Source organism: Rhipicephalus sanguineus, chromosome 5 (genome assembly GCF_013339695.2).
Source record: "Rhipicephalus sanguineus isolate Rsan-2018 chromosome 5, BIME_Rsan_1.4, whole genome shotgun sequence".
In the NCBI taxonomy this organism is placed as follows: Eukaryota; Metazoa; Arthropoda; class Arachnida; order Ixodida; family Ixodidae; genus Rhipicephalus; species Rhipicephalus sanguineus.
This window is the reverse complement of record NC_051180.1, coordinates 39,378,680-39,399,233: the sequence shown is the minus strand read 5'-3', so window position 1 is coordinate 39,399,233 and position 20,554 is coordinate 39,378,680. Positions and strand designations below refer to the sequence as shown.

The following is a 20,554-nucleotide window of genomic DNA, read 5'->3' as shown; positions in this document are numbered from 1 at the left end:
TTAGCTTGGTCTTAGCATGAATTGGCTTAATTAGCTTGGTCATATCAAGTCTTGACTTAATTACCTAAGTATACCGCCCAGCCAATTAGCTAATCAGCCAGGCGCTCATGCTCGGGAAGCGAGCAGACGATGAAGAAGAGGATGAAGAGGGGCGCCGGCCGAGCAACCCATCATAATTTACAGGCCAACTATGATGATTATACACGTGGCCTCGGCGATTAGCTCTGGCCGCGGTGTTGTAAGGTGCTCGGCCGGAGGTAATCTCAGAGGCTACGGTGCTGATTATTCTAAAGGATACTTAGTAGAGACATTAAACGCTTGAAAATGAATTTAAACAGCCCGTACCTCTAAATGATATGGTTAGTAGCCCTAAGAGTTTCTGACACTTTTCTTGCATGGGTGTACTTCTGTACTCAGTGCAACGACAAACAAATGAAAGAAGATGCTCTGGTTTGAAGACATTACGCAACTTTGTCAACCGCCCCTGACGTGACACCGCGTTACATCATAACCAATAGATCGTAGCGCGCGCTGAGGGGTAAATTTGACTTTTTCGTACTGTTAATTCGTTCAATAGGGGGGGTCACAAGAGCTCGGAAAGACTCCGAGTGTCGCCAAACTCGGGCCATCCTGCATTACACCCCAAAACAAAGTATAGTACAGAATAATCGCGCATTATCCTTGCCAAAAATATCAATTTGAGCGTCGAACGCTTCAACCCTTAGCATGTCGACAGCGGCATAAAAGAGGGTTAAACACCTGCGCTGCCTGGCAGTGACGTTCAACGTCATGGTCGTTTTGTTTACTCTGTATTCAGAATAGCGCAGATGTGGGAGACCGCACGCACAGGACATTGACAGGATAGTCATTACATTGCTGCCAAAACACTAAACTTGTACAATAACAAGTGGTGTCGAACGCCATTTTTTCATGACACGTTACACTGAAGGCCATAAAGTTTTCCTAAGGCGGTTGGAGCGGATGTGAAGGATCAACCGAAACCTGAATAGATGCAAGAACATCGCTGGCTCAGCAATGAATAAATGTATGCAAGTCGTTTGATACGCATGCGAATTCAAGTGAGCAAATGGGAGGCACATTTTAATGCTTACCGGCTCGTTTTGACAATCGGACGATGCTCAAAGCAACGATTCTGAGAATACCCTCGCATACGACTCGAGGCGTTTCCATAAGCTAACATAACGCGCAATCGCATCATTCAGTCAGATCACGGGCTCCGCAGCCACCTCGATAAAAAGTCGCGCATATCCAAGATTCCCGCCACGTAACACTGCGGTAGCGCAATTCATTACACGAGTGGGGGCACCCGCGTTGATCCTGCGGCTTTCTCTTTTTAACTTTTCGAGACCAAGAAAGTGAATCCGTGCGTGCAACGCTGGAACACGCTGAATCTTGAAGCGAAACGCAACGATCTTCCGAGATAGGAACCACGCCGAGAAGGCGCTTGGAGGAGCTCTTTATTTAGTTAATATAGGATCGCTCGAAACCCGTTCTCGCCCACTGCATTAATGAGGCTGCAGTGCGTCGAGTGAACGGTGCCACCTCGAGCGAACGTTCAAGGTTTTGTGTAGAGGAGGACGCTCGAAGCTGGACTTAGTTGCTAGTTCAGGCGAATGAAGGAGAGGGCGCAAGGGTCTATCGCATATAAAACCCACCCCTTTTTTTTCTAGGGCTCCGTCTTCGTTTCAACCAACTCTGCACTTGTGCCGCTACTGCGAAGGTGAGCTCCTGAGCGCCGGGATGAACGCTTTGCTTCGCGAAGATTGCGGATACCAAAACTACCCGGCTTTCGGAAGAGGCCTAACGTCGAATACGCCACGCCGTGAATATCAGTGCAAGTAGCGACGCCTGACTGTTCTCGTGAAAGGCAGCCCGCAGGTTTTTAGTGGCGTGGCTCCCGGATTTGTGATTTGTAACCTCCCGGGTTTCAGCTGCTAGGATATTTTTAAGCTGAGTAATTGGTGCAAGCACCGGTGGGCATCTATTGCTGGCTACGTTACTTAAGCTGCCGCTAATGAGAGAAAATCAAAAAGTAGTTTTATATTCAGTGACTTAGCACTCAAAGATCATAGGCACTGTTTGCTCACAAAAGCTGTGCTTCGCTTATATACCTGCTAATAATAAATGGAAGTAAAAACGGATAAATTTAATTAGATAAGCCAAAACTGAAAGATTCATCGAGATAGCGTGCTGCTCCACCACGTGATCACTGAGTACAACTTCGCTCATGTTAACATCTTAAAGGTAGCAGTAGAGATTGTATAATCTGTCGTGATCATTAACTTGTAACGATGCGAACGCTCTATAACATGATGTCTTTTTACGCTTTACCGAAGACGACTTCCGTATTATCATTAAACACCGGAAACTAAATGTATTGGCACAATTTACGCATGACAAAACAAAGCTGTTCTTCGTATTGTTGCTTTCTTTGGCTTTAGTTATTGCTTGATAATTTGGTAACTCAGCACGACTAAGATTTCTATTAATACCGGTAAACCCTTTGACTTAAAAGGTGGCCTTTTCAGTGCACTGTATCACGCGGCACATCGATGTGCCTAAGTGTTTAATATGTTAACTGTTTCATTTGTTGCAACCACACTGTTTTTTCGCGATAAATGAGTAAGCTTGCAACGACATGAAAACTCCAGGAACAGCCGTAGTCCGACGGTCGCAATTGTATTTTCAAATTCCGCGCAAGAAAGATTAAACAACGCGCACTTAGCCATCATGTAACCTTCAAATATGAAGAGAGTAGCGAGTACTAAAGCTACTGACAATAAAGTGCTGCCAAGACGACAAAAATACTGCTTTAGGATGAAAGCTGCACTGGCTCGACAGGTCGAAAATGAACATTTTGTTAAGGTCACGACAACAACCGACGTGTGAAGGATTTCTCTAATTCTTTTTTCCTGATTGTCTAACAAACAAACAGCAATGCCCTTAATTAGATAGGGCTTGTAAAAGGGCAAAATATATATTCACAGAGAGAAGACATTTCATGCAAAGGAAAAATAATATTTCATTTTTATTTATGGTTACGTTGCTTCATGCTCGTATTCATGAATTTGTGCTCCTGCTTTCGTGTATTCCTCGTACATAGGCGGGAGCATTTTAATTTCTCTTTTGCTCTGTGCCATTTGCCTTCCATGCAGCAATTCCTTGACCATTCCTTTATCGTACTTTGTAGTGTCTTTGCATTGTTAAGTGCAACAACGGAAATGGCAAAAAGAAGAATTTAAACCATGTCTGCAAGCCGCATGTTGTAGCGTATAAATGATCAGTAAGTTATTTTTGTAGCCGTGTGCATCGGCCTATTATGACGTCGGCGCTCCAATTACCCCGCTTGTTTTTGCCAGCAGGCTTGGCACTTATCATGGGCAAAATATCAGGAAAAATAAGGAGGAAGCGAAAGAAAAAGGAAAGGGCGAAAGACCGGGAGGTAGCCAGAAAAGTGAAGGCTGTGTGGAAATAGATGAAGGTTAACCAGTAATAATTATATTTGGCTAATTTCAAACTGAGAAAGGGGTTATGATAAAGCTTAGATGAGAGAAAGAGAGGACACGAGGATAAGCGACGGCGTAAATAAGTACAGAAATCATGCAGCTGGAGCAGGTAGCTGTGTTACACCTTGTTATGCAGAAAAGGAGACCAGGAAATTGAGCTGTGCAGGCACTATTATATGTGCTCTGTGCACAAATTGCAGTCATATAACATTATGCTGTTATAGTTGTAGCAGCTGCTCACATCACTTGCCTCTCCGCACTGTGGCACGAACTGAGAACTAAGGTGTGCAAACGTACCGTCGGAAATGCATGTGTTACAGGCACTGAGAACTAAGCCTCACTACATGTGACTGAAAACTAAGACATCAGAGAATAATTGATGGAAATGTGTAACGAAGGTCATCCGCGCTGAATGACACGGGCTGTAAGAGCTGGACGTACAACTTAATTGCATACGTTTTCGTGACCACGTCATTCAGTAGAACGAAAAGAGAGCAATGCGCCTAATGACTCGCTTCGAAGTTCTTGATGCATGTACAGATCATCGATATTTCTCGCTGCAGATGCACCGCCATTAGGAAATAAAGCACCAGTGCCTTCTTAACTTGGCGTTACACTTTTGTTTTCTCTGCATTTCTTTTAGAAAACGAAGATGAAGGCTGCTCTGTGTCTCCTGGTTGTGCTCACCATCGCCGTCATCGGGTAAGAGTCAGTTAGACGACGTCTCTTATAAAAGAAAGCACGTGCTAAACAACCGTGTCATCCTCATTATATCGATCCTATTATAGAGGTGAAAACATCTATCCAAACAGGCAGAATTGTATTTTTGGCGGCCACGATAACCGCATGGAACGCTTTTCAGCTGTAATTTTACCGCAGTCATTCAGTAACGTTGAATTGACATAATTAATGAAATGCCGGGAAGAACCCCATAAAGGAGAACATTAGAGAACCCATGTATGAGAATGAGATACGCAGTGGTGGCGGACTCAGCATAATCATGGGCGTCAGCTTCTTTAAAGCCTACGCATGGTAATCAGAGCTTTCATTATTCATTCATCACACACAGTGGAATTAGAAAGGGCGATATTTCATAAGCTGTTGATCTTCCACTTCTTTGTGTTCCGGTGTTACGAAATATTCTGTGCTTGCAACCTTTACGGCAGGATGGATATATGATGTATTCGGTAATAATTATTGCTGGTGTTTTACTTGGCAATACCACACTGTGATTAGAAGGCGCGCCTTCGTTTAGGATACCGGATCAATTTTGACTATCTGGAGTACTTTAACGTGTTCCCAAATCTAAGCATAAGGCTGGAGTTGACCCCCATCGACATGCGGCTGCCGTTGCCGGTATGCCAACAGTCCTGGAGCTTAGCAGCGTGACACCTTACCACGTTAGCTACTGCGACGGGTAGCTGTTGTTGGTATTGCATTTTTTGTAACTAATTTAGAGCGCAGGTCAGACGACGTATGAAGAGAGTATCCTAGAACACGAGCACTCGTTTCGCGTGACGCTCTCTTTGTACGTCGTCTTTCCTGGCCTCTAAATTCGTTAAAAAAATGAAACCTTAATTTGCTTCGCGTATGTGAGTGTTTGAACGTGTAGGTGATAGTGTAACACTCTGTGTATTTCTTTAACGCAACGAGCAGCGCCCTGGCTACCTCTCAGCCAAACTGTGACGCTAGTGCCTGCGACCAGAGCAAGTGCCCAAACGCTGCCAGCTGCAAGTGCGGTACTTACAAGGACTCCTGCAACTGCTGCGATGTCTGCTACAAGGTATGCACGCGTGGACTGCCAACAATCCTAGTTATTTTCGGTGGTTTCTTGCGGTTATAATTAGAAAGCCGAAAGAGAAAGTCAGGACATCCAATTATTTTTATTTTGGCCAGGCCATTACCGACAGACTTGTCTAAGATAATAGATGTTATTATCTGTATTTTTAGCTGCATGAGCTGATACATGCAGGAAAAGAAGGTAGAAATATTTTTTTTTGCGCCCAAATGCCTATACGTGCAAGTACAGCCGAGAAAAGAAGATGAAGATGACGTCTTAAGGGACATCATTTCAAGAAACAATATACGCCTGATAACATGGTAAATAAGTTCTGTGTAAGCTCACATGGTGGATTAAAGTTATTGAAATTGCCATGCGCTGGTTAGTGGCTTCAAGATATACAAAAGAAATTGACACGTATTTCTGAGCAAGGAAGCTTCTTAGGAGACGAAAATTGTGTCCTTTATAACTTTGTGCGACAAACTCGTCGATGAGAACTTTTTTCCCTTTCAAAAATATGTTACGTAGTACAAACCTGCAAAAATAAAAAACAACCAACAACGATGAAAAAAAAATCGCAGCATATCCACGGAGTGAATGATGATGAGTGGGCGAAGCTGCGGAGGTTCATCGGTAAACCGTGAATCTTCCGTGAATTCTGCCCAGTACATCATCACCGACGTGAGATCGCACGCGTTTATACTAAAGGTTCGATGAGTTATGACGACTTGCAGCTGACTTTTATTTTACATGTACGCTGTGAATTTTTATTGTTTAGAAAACCATTGCTTTAGAAAACATCTGGCGTCTTTCGTAAAGCAGCTGGCGTCTTTTCGTATTGCTTTAGAAACATCTGGCTTTCTTTCGTTTTGCTTTTACAAAACATCTGGCGTCTTTCGTTGGTTTATTTCATCAATCAACGGCGTTTTGAACAAAATTTTTATTGTTTAATCACGCACAGGAGAAATCTCACCAGGCACTACCTTGGAGGTAAACAATGGCTGCTAATGGGAATGAGAGACAGAAGAAGTCGGCTTTTAGCTAACGCTTACACTTCTACTTCTACTAACGTTTCCTACTGGAACATGCCAATGGCTGCTAATGGGGAATGAGAGACAGAAGAATTCGGCTTTTAGTTAACGCGCACGCTGCGAACTTTTTATTGTTCAACAACGCACAGGAAAAATCTCCCACCGGCACCACCTTGGAGGTCAAAGCGTAAGACTGGTTACGCACTACGACTACGACTACGAGGGACGAACGGGTGCCGCCTTAAGGAGCTTCGCCCCTAAAAAAAAGGCAACACTTGCCATCCGTTGCAGGCATGAAGTATGAAGGTCATTATTGAGCAGGAAGAAAACAAACGAAAGCAAAGAAAAACTAGAATTTACAGGTACCTTTGGCACGGACCCAGCATTGACCGTGATCATTCAATGTTCCTTTTCTTTTTTCCAGTTTTCAAACCGCAAAAGTTAGTGTTTGCAGCATTTATAGTAAGTTGCGCTTAATATCAAACACGTTGTATAAAATAGTCACCTAAGGTCAGAAGTTAATATGACTCGTAATTTAACAAAGAAAAGAAAAAAACAACTAAAGTGCTACCTTTCGTGTCCACCGTGTATTTCTACCGTTATCGAGTTTTGCCTTGCTGTAGTCAAACTTCGGCTGTGCCTTTGTGGGTTTGGATTGGAAGGCACCCCCTCGTTTCCTTTTCTTCCGACGCCATGTTGCCGACGTGCTGTGGAGGTTCCTGTGCGGTGTGCGGAGGAAGTCCTATATCACATTACATGTGGGGCTGCTTGAAGCATCTCTCACACCTGACAGACAGAGAATCGGCAGCAAAACACGTTGGAGCAGTAGAGGCGCGACTGTCCAGCGCCGAGCTGGCTGACCAGCAAGCGCTGATCGACCAGGTTCAAAGGGCGGCTAAGATCAGTGGGGCCTTCTACTAAGGCTCTCCCCATAACAGTAACCTATGTTTCAATTACAGTTTTTTTGTGTTCTGTTCTGGAACTTATAAAAGGAGCGTAATTAGTATCGCTGGTGTCATTAATGCAGATAGGGCCAAGCACCGCCCGTGCTTCGATAACGGCTATGTTTTCACAAATGGGTAGCATTCATTTTACCGAGCGACAGTAAGCCTTAACCACTTACTTTCGCTTTCTTGTCATCCTGCGGTGTAGTGCCCCGGTGAGGCTTGCGTGCCAGTCTTCCAGGACAAGTGCTCCGGCAAGAACACCTGCCAGCTGGAGCCCGGCGCAGCCATCCTGACCGGCGCCACCGGCATCTGCGCCGAGAAGGCTCACGTCTTCAACAGCGAGAAGAGCCACCACGGCTGAGCGAGACGGCATCTGCCCGCAGCTGTGATTGGGGGTGGGGGGCAAGAGTGTAAGCCCCGGTCTAGTGTGATATACAACTTTCGTTTACTTTTTCTAATCTATTGCTTCACGAAACGCGTTTCAGGCATTCGCCTTGTAAAATAAAAATTCCTTACGTCTTTCCACTGTTGTCTGCTGCGTGAATTCATCCGAGCAACTTTCCGCGTCCCGTAGAACGCCGTCAGCTTTCGCGCTTTCGGAATAATCTAGGCTACACGTTAACGTATCACACACGCAAAAAATAAAAATCACGAAACGTCCCGAAACTGCCATGGAACCGGCGGAGGATCCATTCAGGCAATGGCTATGTTTGGCTTAATCGCTGCACCTTGTGCAGCTTCTTACATACCATATCATGCATTCACGCGTATAACATAATAAAAAAAGCACAAATAGCTTTTCTGAAGACACAAAGAAGAGATGCATCATATACAAAGTTGATAAAATGAGATATGCACGATGAACAAACAATAAAAAAAGGTAGCAGTTGTTTAGTTTTACGAGCAAGCACCATATGATTATGAAGCGTTCAGTTGTGGGGCACACCAGATTAACTTATCGTGCAGCCATTGCACGATACAGCAGTGTTCTTACGTTCTGTCTCTATATACCAGTCAAACAGCTGCCGCATCGCCACAGAGTTATCACGCACAGGGGCATAGCTTTTCACCGCAAAGTGCATCTATAGCTGTAGATTTAGAGGAAAATGATGGTTGGTTGGTTGGCTGGTTGGTCTGCGGGGTTTAACGACCAAAAGCGAGTCAGGCTGTGAAAGACGTCATAGCGAAGAGCGCCGGATAATTTCGACCATCTGGGTGTCATTACGTGCACTGACATCGCACAGTCCACGGGACTCTAGCGTTTCGCCTCCATCAGAATACGACCGCCGCGGCAGGGATTGAACCCACGTCTTTCGGGTCAGTAGCCGAACACAGTAACCGATGAGCAACAACGGCGGCATAGATGACAATGAATACAACAGAAATGTGTAACTGTTTAGACAAAGGCACGCGTGAAATCTCCGTTATCTCCTCTATAACTATTCGTTATCGCCAATGATCACCGAGGCCTAAAAGGAAGTCAGATGCTTCCCAAGTTCTCGTTGTTACTGGCATTCCAACGCGCTGCCACATTTTCGCTTTACACTTCGGCGGCAAATTGCACTTATAGGGTATTGTAAAAACGCTTTGAATGTAAATAAATAAGCATCGCATTAAGCGTGAGTTGACAGTTTCTTTATTGGGCGATTCGAAGTATACATAGGAAAGCAACACTCAAGGCACAGCGTTAGCGGCGAGGCAGTCGTCACCCGTCGAGCATAAACTCATAGGTAAGTCAGTCGGTTATTTACGAATGTGTTCAAGTCCTCATTTCCCAGCAATTTTTTATCGTAGCTTACCTTCTAGAAGGCATGGCGCTTCTTTCTTCACGCGCACAACCGCAAGCTCATGCGTGTTTATTGGAGTGCTTTTCGTTATTCTATGTTTGATATGGAAGCGCTGAAAAACATACAGGGTAGAAATAAGAAATAAGGAGGAAGCAGACTGACAAGTGTTTCCGAGGGAGGTGCACAACGCCTGCCTGCTTTCTCAGGAGCGAGAAATAAAAATAACGTCAGAAATAAATGTTTATTAAAAGCACGGGCGTTTTTCTTAGAACAATACGCCTAACTCAAATGAAGAGTGAAGCTGAAATATCAAGCGAGTTCCTTTTACCGCTTTTAAGGTGGTCTATGTATTGTAACAAAACTTGTCTGGAACACACATCCGCGCAGTCTCGCAATTCTCAGAGCCATGCGACAGCACAGACTTCGCATACAATATACTGAAAAAAAGGTCAATGAAAACCTATTGTCTTAGTACTAAAAATGCTTGCATTGTGTTTCATTTGCCAAAATAAACCACTGTCCGCTCGTGCCTACGCAATTCTTCTGCAGCTGAGTGAATAATGTACAGGATGTATCTGAAGTGGCTTTTCATGATCGTCGCACTCAGTGGGCGACTTAGGAAAGTGCGTTCAACGCGAGCCAGCATGTTAGCGTTCCATGTTATTTTATTGACATGCGCTATGTGCTATGGTCAAACCATCGCAGGTGATGTATTATCTTCGTATTTAAAAATGATATCTCGGAGACGTCGGCGCCTTTAAGTGGCGCCGCATAGTGATTTTCTTGTAGAGTGTTGAACTTCTATTTTATTTGAAGCGCTCCCATATTCTTACTCTCACAAAGGCAGTAAAAATGCAGCAAAGGCAGCTTTTAAATCTCGCAGCGTTACGCGTTTTTATGGCATCTATAGTCTAGTACCAAAAAGGCTAAGAACAAGTTCTGCGTCGTACGCCGGCTGTGTCAGATCATAGTTTAGTTTCATGTGTATACATCGCACACAAAACTAATATTCTACGAATCTATTGACTTAATGAATGTGTGGCGACCACTGCGCACAGACCTACGCAGCCTCCGTCTCGTCACTGATTAGCCCGGCGTGACACAGCTACTTGCTGCAACACGCTTCCGATAAAAGACAGCGCCACGCAGTTTCGTCGGAGGCTTACGTCACCACTGCTGGCTATATAACCCAAGCTACCAAGCTTGATTTCATGTTTCGTTTCTCTAACCTTCCGAAGCGCAGCATCGGCATGCTTGCCCTGCTGCTGCTATTACGTTAATAAACATCGTTTTGTTTTATGTTGGGATCCGTCCTTCACCGACTCCGCATCCCACAAATGCTATACATTGCCAGTCTAGGCCTAATACAGAGGTATCTTGGGAAGTCTTCCCTTCCCGAGGACGAAGGTGTCTTATATAGCAAATACTTACTGCAAGGAGTGTGACGTCGGATCTGAGCCATAATTTCCTAGCGATATTCACGTGATCTATACGCGCGAAGAACGTTTCTTAAGCCTCCCACCAGTCGGTTAACCTCGCCGTAAGTCGACGTTTTTGTTATCACATGTGCTACTTCACACCGTTTTTTTATGCCTGTCTCACGTGATAGTGGTTTTAGTCATAGGCATAGTGCGATAATACGAATATACCAGTAATATTAATACAAATAACAATAACACAAATATAAAACATGAATAAGCTGTTTGCCATTTACTAAAGTGGATCCAAGTTGTGCTTGCGGCTTCTAAGCTGTGGGTGGCTTGTTTGTCACCTTTCGCGTAGCGATTATGCTATCGTATCTGCTGTGAGCCTCTAGATGTCTGTAACAACTACTAAATTCAACACTACGGTTCGCTGCACGCAATCTTTTATAGTCTGGTGTTGTTGCTTGTTGCCAGTTTCGTCATTAGGTCGTAATCGCTATTTCTTTAGCGGCGTTTACTCCTTCGTTAATTCATCCACGCCTGAGAACTGAAATAGAAGTAAGCTGCCAGGGGAAAGAACATGCACACCGGGAAACATAAATAAATGAAGTCGTGAGTTGCATTAGTGATGCGAGTTTTATTTGCAGCCTTGCAAAAAGAAATGCAGAAGCAGTGTGGAATAAAGAGAGTACAGAGAAAAGACGCGCGCCGCTTCTTTGCTCCCCTTTTGAATGTGCGAAAGCAATCAGCCCAGCAATTCACTATTCTTAAAATTCTCGCTCTGCTCTGTAAAACCCACAGTTACCTCCCATAGGTGTCGTAATTAGCTTGTTAGGTTCGAAAAAGCACTGCGTACAGGATTTTATTTGACTACACTATGTGGTAGTTGCCGCGCGACCAGCGCTTCTGTAGTCTACACGACTGAACATTTTTATTAAGAAAAATGGTAGCAGGTCCAACGCGCCATTTTGTAATCTGCATACAGAGAAGCTTCATTTAGGAGTGAATTTAAATCTTTATTATTCGGCGAGGCGCTCCAATTACTCCGCGTTCGATTGGCCTGTTAGGTTTCACTTAGTTCCATGTTGGCGAAAGCTTCTCTGAACGCGACCCGTCATGTAGGGGGTTCAAATAGTTGTGTCGTTTGGGAACATTAGGGAGTTTTTGAACAAGCGCCCCAAGAAGTTTGGGGCCACAAGGAGCTTTGTTTGCATGTGCTGGCTCTGGATGACGCAGGGGATAAGAGTTTCGAATAAGGTCTTAAGCTCACTGTTTGCGTCTTTACAAAATGAAATGAAGTAAAAGTTCTCGGCAGTAGCAGGTCATACCATATTTGATTCGCAAGGAAGTATTAGAAACATCCTTGTGACCGATTAGCGATACGCTGAATGGGCGTCAAATGGGCTTTCCGCTCCGTCATATACATGAAAAAAGAGAGTACGAAGAGTATTAAAAATATACTAGTAGTGTTACAGTTGAAGAAATTCTTTCTGCATGAATTTTTCTTTTTGGCTGTGCAGTTTTTATATTTGTTGCGTAAGCGGTTTCTTTTGACCAAAATTGTGAAATGACTAATCAGAGGAGGAACACCGAGGCCAACGTCGAGCAACAATCTTGTAGTTGCTTGACCGGCGCTTACGAGGATTTTTGGCCTCTGCTGTTCGTCTTCACTGCAGAGTACATTCAATCGTGATTAATTTGGACAATATCAGTTGAAAAGGTAAATCCCTTTTTGTTTGCGCTCTTCTAAGGAATTAAACGTAATTTTTCTGTCCTCATGAAACCACCCTGAAAATGGCATGGACATCAATGATTGTCTTGTAACCTAGCGATGTAGAGAGAGCTGTATTATAAAGATTTTTCTGAGACGTATAACAAGCACCTACCAAATACTGGTAGAGAGAGGCAGAGCCAGGGTGTAGGAACAGAACGAAAACCGAAAACGAAAAACGAAAAAAAAACAATATTTATAACCGGAACGATAACGTAACCGAAACTTTATTATTTCGTTCCGGAGTGAAACCGAAATTTTTTCAGTCGTTTTTCGGTTCACGAGAAAACTTCGCAATCCGGAACAACTGAGCTCATGCAGCGTGAGCTCAATTACATACATATCTCAGGGTACAGTATTAGCGTGTACCTCAGGCAGGCATTCCAAAGCCAAGATATGTTGAAATTGTGCGAAGAACGAAAACAGTGGCAACCAGAGATATTTATATTAACGCAAGTTGACTTTTGCGCGCCTGGCACGCAGGCGAAAGTGGAGAGGGCATTGTCGGCGCTGAAGTTTGTTACAGCGAAAGCTGTTATGATATCACAACAGCAGACTTTGGCACCATAGTTGTCCGCCACCGCCGGTGTCCGTGACCGCTATTGCGTAATATAAGAAAAAAAATGGTTCATCCCTCCGTCATAGGAATCGGAATAACACGAAAGTAAAGCGTGCTCGTACAGAAGTAACTGAATGTTTACTGTACATTGATATAAGAGAGTTTGCACAATGTATATTGATGTCTGTGAGCTATAGCACCATCTCCATCCCGACGACTAACGTACATGTTAAATGATTAAACAAACCATTGTGGTAGCTGTAGTAGTTAACGGTGAAAACGTAATCAGAGAGCGAGGTGTGATTGCCAGAAGAGCGTCGCATATTAAACGCAGAACTTGGTCGCCATCCCGCGGCCTGTCATGATGTGATTGAACACCACGGCCGGACTAGAGGGAAACGCAAAGCGCGTCGTGCCGCCCCGGTAACCCAGCCGCGATTTTTCTCGAGGCGAGCGCATGAGCGGGGAACGCGGTGTTACAGCCAGGTTAGGCAGGTGCGCGTCGTAGAGCTATTTTCGGTTTGCATTAGCGTGATGCTATGAACGAGGCCGACGCTTTTACGACACTCGGGCTAAGGTCGCCACCTCGCGGTGTGTTAAGGCAGAGACAAAATTGAGCTTCTATTGAAAACGCGCGGAATGAGACGGACGTGTAACGCGTTGCAGGTGCTAATCGCGGAGGCCACAGTAATGACGAATTACTTTGCTCTACCCCTCCCAGAGGGCAACACCACCCCGTCGACAGGAAAGAGTTATAGATATAAAAGGCGCGTTTGTAAAGGCTCTAGAGTCTGTGACCGTGGCGCAGTAGAAAGCGTGCCCGGCATGTGTTGTTGCGGATCGAGCGGTTGTGGGTTTGACGCCCGTTGACGGAACTTTTTCTTTGCCATCTGATCGTGCAATTTTTTTTTTCACATCATTTCCGTGACAGAAATACGTCACTAAAGTCTTGGTGGACCCCGGCATAAAACACTTTCGTGATAAAAAAATTAAATGAGAAACCAATTTCTATCGGATGGGATTTTAACCCGCGCCCTCTGTGTGGCAGTCGGGTCTTCCACCAGAGTGCTACGCTGGTGCTTGTAACTCCTTCACAAAAACACTCTATACAGGCGTCATGTCGGGCAAGGAATCGCGTTAAGATATGTAATATAGCGTGACAGAAGAGGAAAATAACATCCAGTCATCAGACAATGCTAATAGCGCAAAGAGTGTGTGCTTTAATGCAGGGCTTAAAGTCAGGGGGAGCTCGGGGGGGGGGGGCGAGGGGAGGGGGGGCGGCCCCCCTTCCGTTTCTTAAGGAGGGGCTGCATGTATGTGTGAATGTATATAGGTCGCCGTCCTCTGAGCCCCCCCCCCCCCCTCCATTGAAGGGAGACATTAAGCCCTGCTTTAATGCTTCCCACCAGTGTTGCGGAGTTGCCCCACCAGTACTCCGGAATCATTCCACATTTTCCCGATCCCGGAATGGAATGGGGACAACGCTTGGAGAATGGAATGAGAATGGAATTAAGCGACTTTTGCACGGAATGGAATGGGAATAGAATTACGTCTTTTTCCGAAAATAGAGCACGTTTTCGTCTACGTCCTGTTTTTCAAACTTCAAACATTAGTAAGTCAGAGCCTTGAAATTAACAATAAAGCAGTATTTTTAAAATGGCTTGGCTGATTACAAGCACTGTACATTTTTAAGCAACACACCCACTACAAACCGAGGCATAAGTTAGTGTACAAACAAATGCACTATCCTAGCAGATACAGAAGGGAGAAAAATTATTTCTGCGCGTTGTTTCCCTTTCTGTACCCCCACACGAAAGTGGCGAATACTCTATGCACAGCCTGATCTTTATCTCACGAGCAGTTCAATACCAGACGCACGTAAATAACCTTTGCGACAAGGAAGATATTGCATACCTGCGCACAGGTGAACACAGCAAGTTCTCCTCACCCCATCCATGCTTGCGAGGAGCGCGTGACAAGCACGAGTACTGACAAGCGTGAGTGCGGCCCAGCGTTCCGTATTTTATGGAAAAGCACAAGGTGCCCGAGCGGTGCAGTGTTCCAATTAATTCCAGCAGTTTTCTCCATATTCCCGACCGCTGCAGACGCGTGGCAAAACTGCTTAGCCTTCTTGAATACTACTTTTGCAGCAAAAAATACGCTATGTCGTTATTTTAGCATTAGCACACTTAAGCTTAAACAGTATTAAAACGCAACCATTCGTTCAAACAAGCTGACCATGCAACTACTGTAGGTAGCGGAAGAACTGCCTCTATGGGAATTAGTTGGGTGGTTGCACTGCACGAGATATGTCACCAAGCTACTATCCCTCGACGTTGGTAACGTGTTTTGCGTACTTTTGCAGTTCTTAATGCATCTGATGACATCAGCTGTACGGGGCGTTCATTCTTAACTCGATGAAACTATCAAGATGCCTTTCCTACGTTCAAGAATTCCAGGAATGGAATTGAGCTGCCCGGCAATTCCCAGTGTCCAAATGGGCTAAGTTTTTTCATTACAAGGAATTGAAATGAATGGAATTGCGGCAAGTTTTAATTTCCCGGAAGGGAATTGGAATGGAATGGAGGCTCCCATTCCGTAACACTGCTTCCCACCCATTGCAAAGTGCCCAGCCATAACACTTCATCATCATCAGCCACAGCACAAAGTGCACATAATGCCTTACAGATGTGTAGCGGTACTACGATTCTCCGAAGAATGACGAAAAATGGCATAGTGGGAGCTTCGCTACTTCAGAAAAATTGTGATGATTTATGGCGTAGTGGGTGCCTTGCATGCGTACTTGTACTTGTACTTGAACTCTACAATGGGATCTACAAAGTCCGCTCTTCCAGCTTTCGCTGTGACTGTGCTGCGTATTCCGCGCAGACTTGGCTATCTTTCTATCAGAACAGCGGTCTCGCACATCAGAGTACACACAATGACGTGCTGCTTCTGAGATCGTGCTCACTCCCTTGACACAAAGCATTGAGCCCACTAAAAAAATTGGTATTTGTCTTTTGAGAAAATACATACTATGACTTTGAAATTAGTACTGGCTTATGGCTGTTGGTAGGAATTCGTGGTACAGTTACTTCCGCTCATCTGAAGATCGTGTTTTACCCTTTCCCACTTTCCAAAGAGGAGGGCAAGTAACTACATCACAAATCCAATGTTTTTTATGATTACCTTTACTTCAAATTTTTGCATACAAAAAAATTGTTATGAACCGTTACGGAACATTTTTTCGATCCGGAACAGAAACGGAACAGAACTTCTTGCGGTGCAACGAAACTAAAACCTAAACGAAAAACATTTCGTTCCGACACCCTGGGCAGAGTTAAACTTTATTAAGGGAAAGGGCAAAGGGTGATGTTGGAGCTTGTATGGCATGGGGTCCTACGTCTAGGGCTCCATGCACTGGCCTTAGCTGCCCGCCGGACTTGATGCAGGAGCGCGAGCTGCACTACCGGGTTTGAGCTGGCGAGTTATGCCTCCCACTGCTCCGTCCTAGGTATTAGAGGTTTGCCGAGAAAATTGGCTAAGTCGCTTGGTGTACGATCGCACCCCCACGAGCCGGTCCACCGCCGCACCAAGGACACACGGCCGGCTAAAGCTTTGGATGTATAGCGTGTAAACTCTGTAGATACGAGAATACGTCCGTCTGAATTTGTCGAATGTAGATATTGTGTTCAGGGGCGCAGCCAGAAATTTTTTTCGGGAGGGGGGTGGGAGGTGGAGGAGTAACCGCCCTTTATGTGTGTTCGTGCGTGTGTTTGTATTTTTGCGTATATATAAATGCAAAACTGAAAAATTTCAGAGGGGCTTGAGCCCTCCTCCCTGACTATGTCTGTGATTATGCTGGATTCTGCGCTAACCCTTTTTTTTATTTTGTTATAGGAATGCGAAAAACCGGCGTCTACTTGACAGTATCGTCGTACAGTGACCGTGGAATCAAACCATTTTTTGAGGTGAACTGGTACGGCATGCCTCAGCGATACATCGGTGTTGTGTCAGCTGTACTGTCAACAAAAAATCCACCTCAAAGCCCTTCCGATATTCTAGCCAGCCAAGTTGTCAAAAACCCCACCGAAGCGTACACCACACAAGTTCTGGCGCCGAATTTTAACGCCTCCACACTGATGGAAGGAAGATGCCTCGGATACTGGGCTCTCATAATGGAAACATCGACAGCTGTCAAGTCACAGCGAATCACGAAAGTTCTTTACTCATCGTGTTTCACACCTCAGCCTCGATGGATGCGAGATAACTGCGGCACCCTGTACGGGCTCAAATTAACAGACATGCTCATCCCAGGAACGCACAATGCCGGAATGTACAAGGCCGGGCCCATGGCCCCCCACGAACAGTTGATATACGACCAAGATCAAGACATCTGGCAACAGCTCGCCTACGGTATTCGCGGCCTGGACTTGAGGGTGCAGTATAGCGGCGGCGACTATTACATCACTCACGACGTTATCCGAGGCAAACCGACCGTACGGGAGGTTCTTAGAGAAGTTCGTAGGTTCGTGGAACGTACGGGCGAAGTGGTGCTTTTAGATTTCCACAGGTTCCCGAAAGGTTTCGAGCAGAAACGCAAGGTTGCCACAGATCGACACGAGAACCTCGTGAAGCTAATTGTTAACGAACTGCAGGATGTACTCCTGAAAGGGATGGACTACATGAAGACGGTGGGTGAAATATTAGGTGGATGTAGGAGCGGAGGTAGACAGCGGGGCGGCGTCTTAGTGTTCTACAATTCTAGAGATTACCGAGGACCTTATCAGGAGTATCTGGCTCCCGGGGTAAGCCAAAAGTGGCCGAACGCGCAGTCTAAAAATGCGCTGATGCAATACCTGGAAAGGAACGCGTGCTTTCGCGGTGTTCACTATATGATTGCCATAATGGCGGAACTCACGCCCAAGTTTCCAAAGTTTCTTATTAGCACCCGCAAGTTAGCAAAGTGGATAAACCACAAAATAACGGAGTTCTTCAGGCGTCGGCAGATGAAGTACTCTGGTATTATTGCGACAGATTACTTTCTCGGAAACGGTATAACTGATGTCGCGATAGAAGCGAATTGTTTGAGGGGTCGCCAGATGCTACCAAATCACAATGTTGGCCCACATAAGCACTGATGTACGAGCGACAGGACCGAGGAAATATCTTGGGGAAAAATTTGTTAGCGCCTATATGCCGCTACTGTACTGCTTTCATGCATGTATGAGCTTTATCGGAACTTCAAGAAGACCGCACAAGATGAAAGTTATAATTCCACTTTCGTATTCACAAACTGAGGACAATTGTTGCTTTGCGTTGGTGTGGAATGATACTTTTACTACGTTATGCCACACATGTTTGTACTTGCTGAAGAACTACGTCCTACTCTACGCACACACCTTGATACTTTTGTAGTTCGCCTCTGTCCGTGGTAAATATGCTCGAACTTTCATTCTTCTAAAGTACCATGGCATCACGAAGGAGTATAAATTGTGCTTTCTTGAGAGTACGGCATTTCTGATCCGTAATAAATGAAATGAATGGCAATAAATGTTGAGCTTTTCATTTCAGTATAAATTAGGTCATAAGTATAAGTGTGTTGAAAAAAAAATAGCCGTGTTATTTGGACAAAAAAGAGCACCAGCTTTAACACCAGTCGAAGTGAAGTTACTTGTCGGTGCACAAATGTGTGACAATAAAGTAGTCTTCAAGAAATGATTTTTTGTGTGTGTTCTTTCATACATTTGTAAGCGCTAGTCAGTGTGTGTGATAAATGTGTGTTGACAAATACTCCCTTTATCACTTGAGATTTCCGCCCGAAGAATTATGAAGAACTTTGCTGCTGAAATTGCAAACGGTTATTAACTTATTAGTGTTCTTTTTTATTTGTTTTTGAACACTTCCGTTCCATTGAACTAAAAGCATCAGGCTGTAAAGCCCACGCCTTGTAATGGCATGTGTAAGGCTGACAGTACTTGCCAAATAAATAAATAAATAAATTAATAGATAAATAATAAATAATAAATAAATAAATAAATAAATAAATAAATAAACATTGTGGGTGGGAAACTTGACAGGAATGCTATGCCATCCGCAGAGAAGGGTCGTCATGGCGTACGATTCTTACGCAGAGGGTCATGTGTTCCTAAAGATTTGATATTGAGCGATGTTGTGCATGACTTTCGGGAAAAGTAAAGCGCAAAAATAGGCATTCACATAGGTCGAGAAACACCAGGACAGGCACCTGTGTTTGTCGACCTATGTGAATGTCTACTTTTGCGCTTTACTTTTTTCAAAAGTTCTCGGGTTCAATTTCCGGCCCCAGCGAAGGTCTTTTGATCGAAGGTAAATGCGAAAACGCTCGTGTTTAGATTGTGATTCTTATCCTGTTATATTATTAAAGCTTTCATGCGATCACAACAACAGCCGATTTTGGTGGCGTAGTTGTCCGCCACCGCCGGTGTCCGTAACCGCTATCGTGCCTAATGGGAAAAAAGTGTCTAGGACCGAATGGAATACTGGACTGCGTGGCAGTCCAGTATTCTACCGCAGAGCAACGCCGTTGCTTGAATAATCATTCGCAAAAAGACCTGATACAGACGTCATGTCGGCCAAGAAATCACTCTGACATGTAATATAGGGTGGTATAAGAGTAAAATTACAACCAGGCGTCACAGAATGCGGATTGCGCAACGAGTGGGTTGTTGAATGCTTCCAACCCATTACAAAGGTCTCTGCCATAATTCTTCATCGTCAACAGCCACAGCATCGACAAAGTTCACATAACGCCTTGCAGATGTGTAGCGGGTACCACGCTTCTTCGCAGAATAAATAATAGCAGCGTAGGGGGTGCTTCCGTACTTCAAAGAAATTATGAAGATTTATCGCATAGTTGGTTGCCCAGAAAGTTTACAACGAGCTCTGGAAAGGCCGCTCTTCCAGCTTTCGCTTGACTGTTCTGCGTGTTCCGCGCATTCCTGGCGTTTTCTTAGACACATCTTTCAAACTGTTCGTGGCATCCTCGTCGGAGAACTGACCGCAGGCACTGTAACGCCGGTTTTGAATCCGAAAACACAGCCCACTTACTTATGAAACCGTGAAACTTCACCACCACGTAATTCAAAAAATGCCACGATATTGACTTCCAGTTGTTACCTGGCCACTGTGGAATCAGTGGAAATGATTCTGCCGATCACGCTGCTCGCGCATCACATCAGGAAGCAAACGTTGTCCCAATTCCGCTTTCAAGGACAGACGCTGCAAGGCAGATTCGACAACTGGCCCGCAGTCTCACACTTACGGAGTGGAACGCACCAAGCATCAGACATACCAGACTACATCAACTGAACCCTTCACTGCAACTCCAACCTCCATCCGGCCTTCATCGACGCGAAGCTTCGCTTCTCTATCGCCTTTGGTTGGGAGTTGCTTTTACGAAAGCATATACAACGTTAATCGGAATGACGGACAACGCGGCATGTGATGTTTGCGGCACCCAAGAAGACATCGAACACCTGCTGTGCCACTGCCCTCGTTTTTCCTCGGAGAGACAAGTACTGTCCAACGCACTGCGGCGACTGGATGATCGGCCAATTTCCGTGCAGGTGCTACTACAGCACCGTCCACATCTCTCGGCGGCCCACAAAGCAGTGAAAGCGCTCTTGTGTTTTTTGAGAACGACGGGCTTATGCGAACGCCTCTGACTTGTGGTGCGATCCCGCACGC

General features: G+C 45.0%; 2 protein-coding genes across 2 annotated transcripts; both read left to right on the top strand.

Annotated features, from left to right (window-relative positions):
- The first annotated feature begins 1,652 nt into the window (after nt 1–1,652).
- LOC119393522 (8.6 kDa transglutaminase substrate) lies at nt 1,653–7,810 on the top strand. The gene is made up of 4 exons (XM_037660589.2): nt 1,653–1,741; nt 4,171–4,229; nt 5,184–5,310; nt 7,491–7,810. The coding sequence occupies exons 2-4, from the start codon at nt 4,180–4,182 to the stop codon at nt 7,644–7,646; spliced, it is 333 nt and encodes a 110-aa protein (XP_037516517.1). The 5' UTR covers nt 1,653–1,741; nt 4,171–4,179; the 3' UTR covers nt 7,647–7,810.
- Nucleotides 7,811–9,601: 1,791 nt separating this feature from the next.
- On the top strand, nt 9,602–18,544 carry LOC119393520 (uncharacterized). The gene is made up of 2 exons (XM_037660587.2): nt 9,602–9,777; nt 16,727–18,544. The coding sequence occupies exons 1-2, from the start codon at nt 9,633–9,635 to the stop codon at nt 17,965–17,967; spliced, it is 1,386 nt and encodes a 461-aa protein (XP_037516515.1). The 5' UTR covers nt 9,602–9,632; the 3' UTR covers nt 17,968–18,544.
- Nucleotides 18,545–20,554: the final 2,010 nt, after the last annotated feature.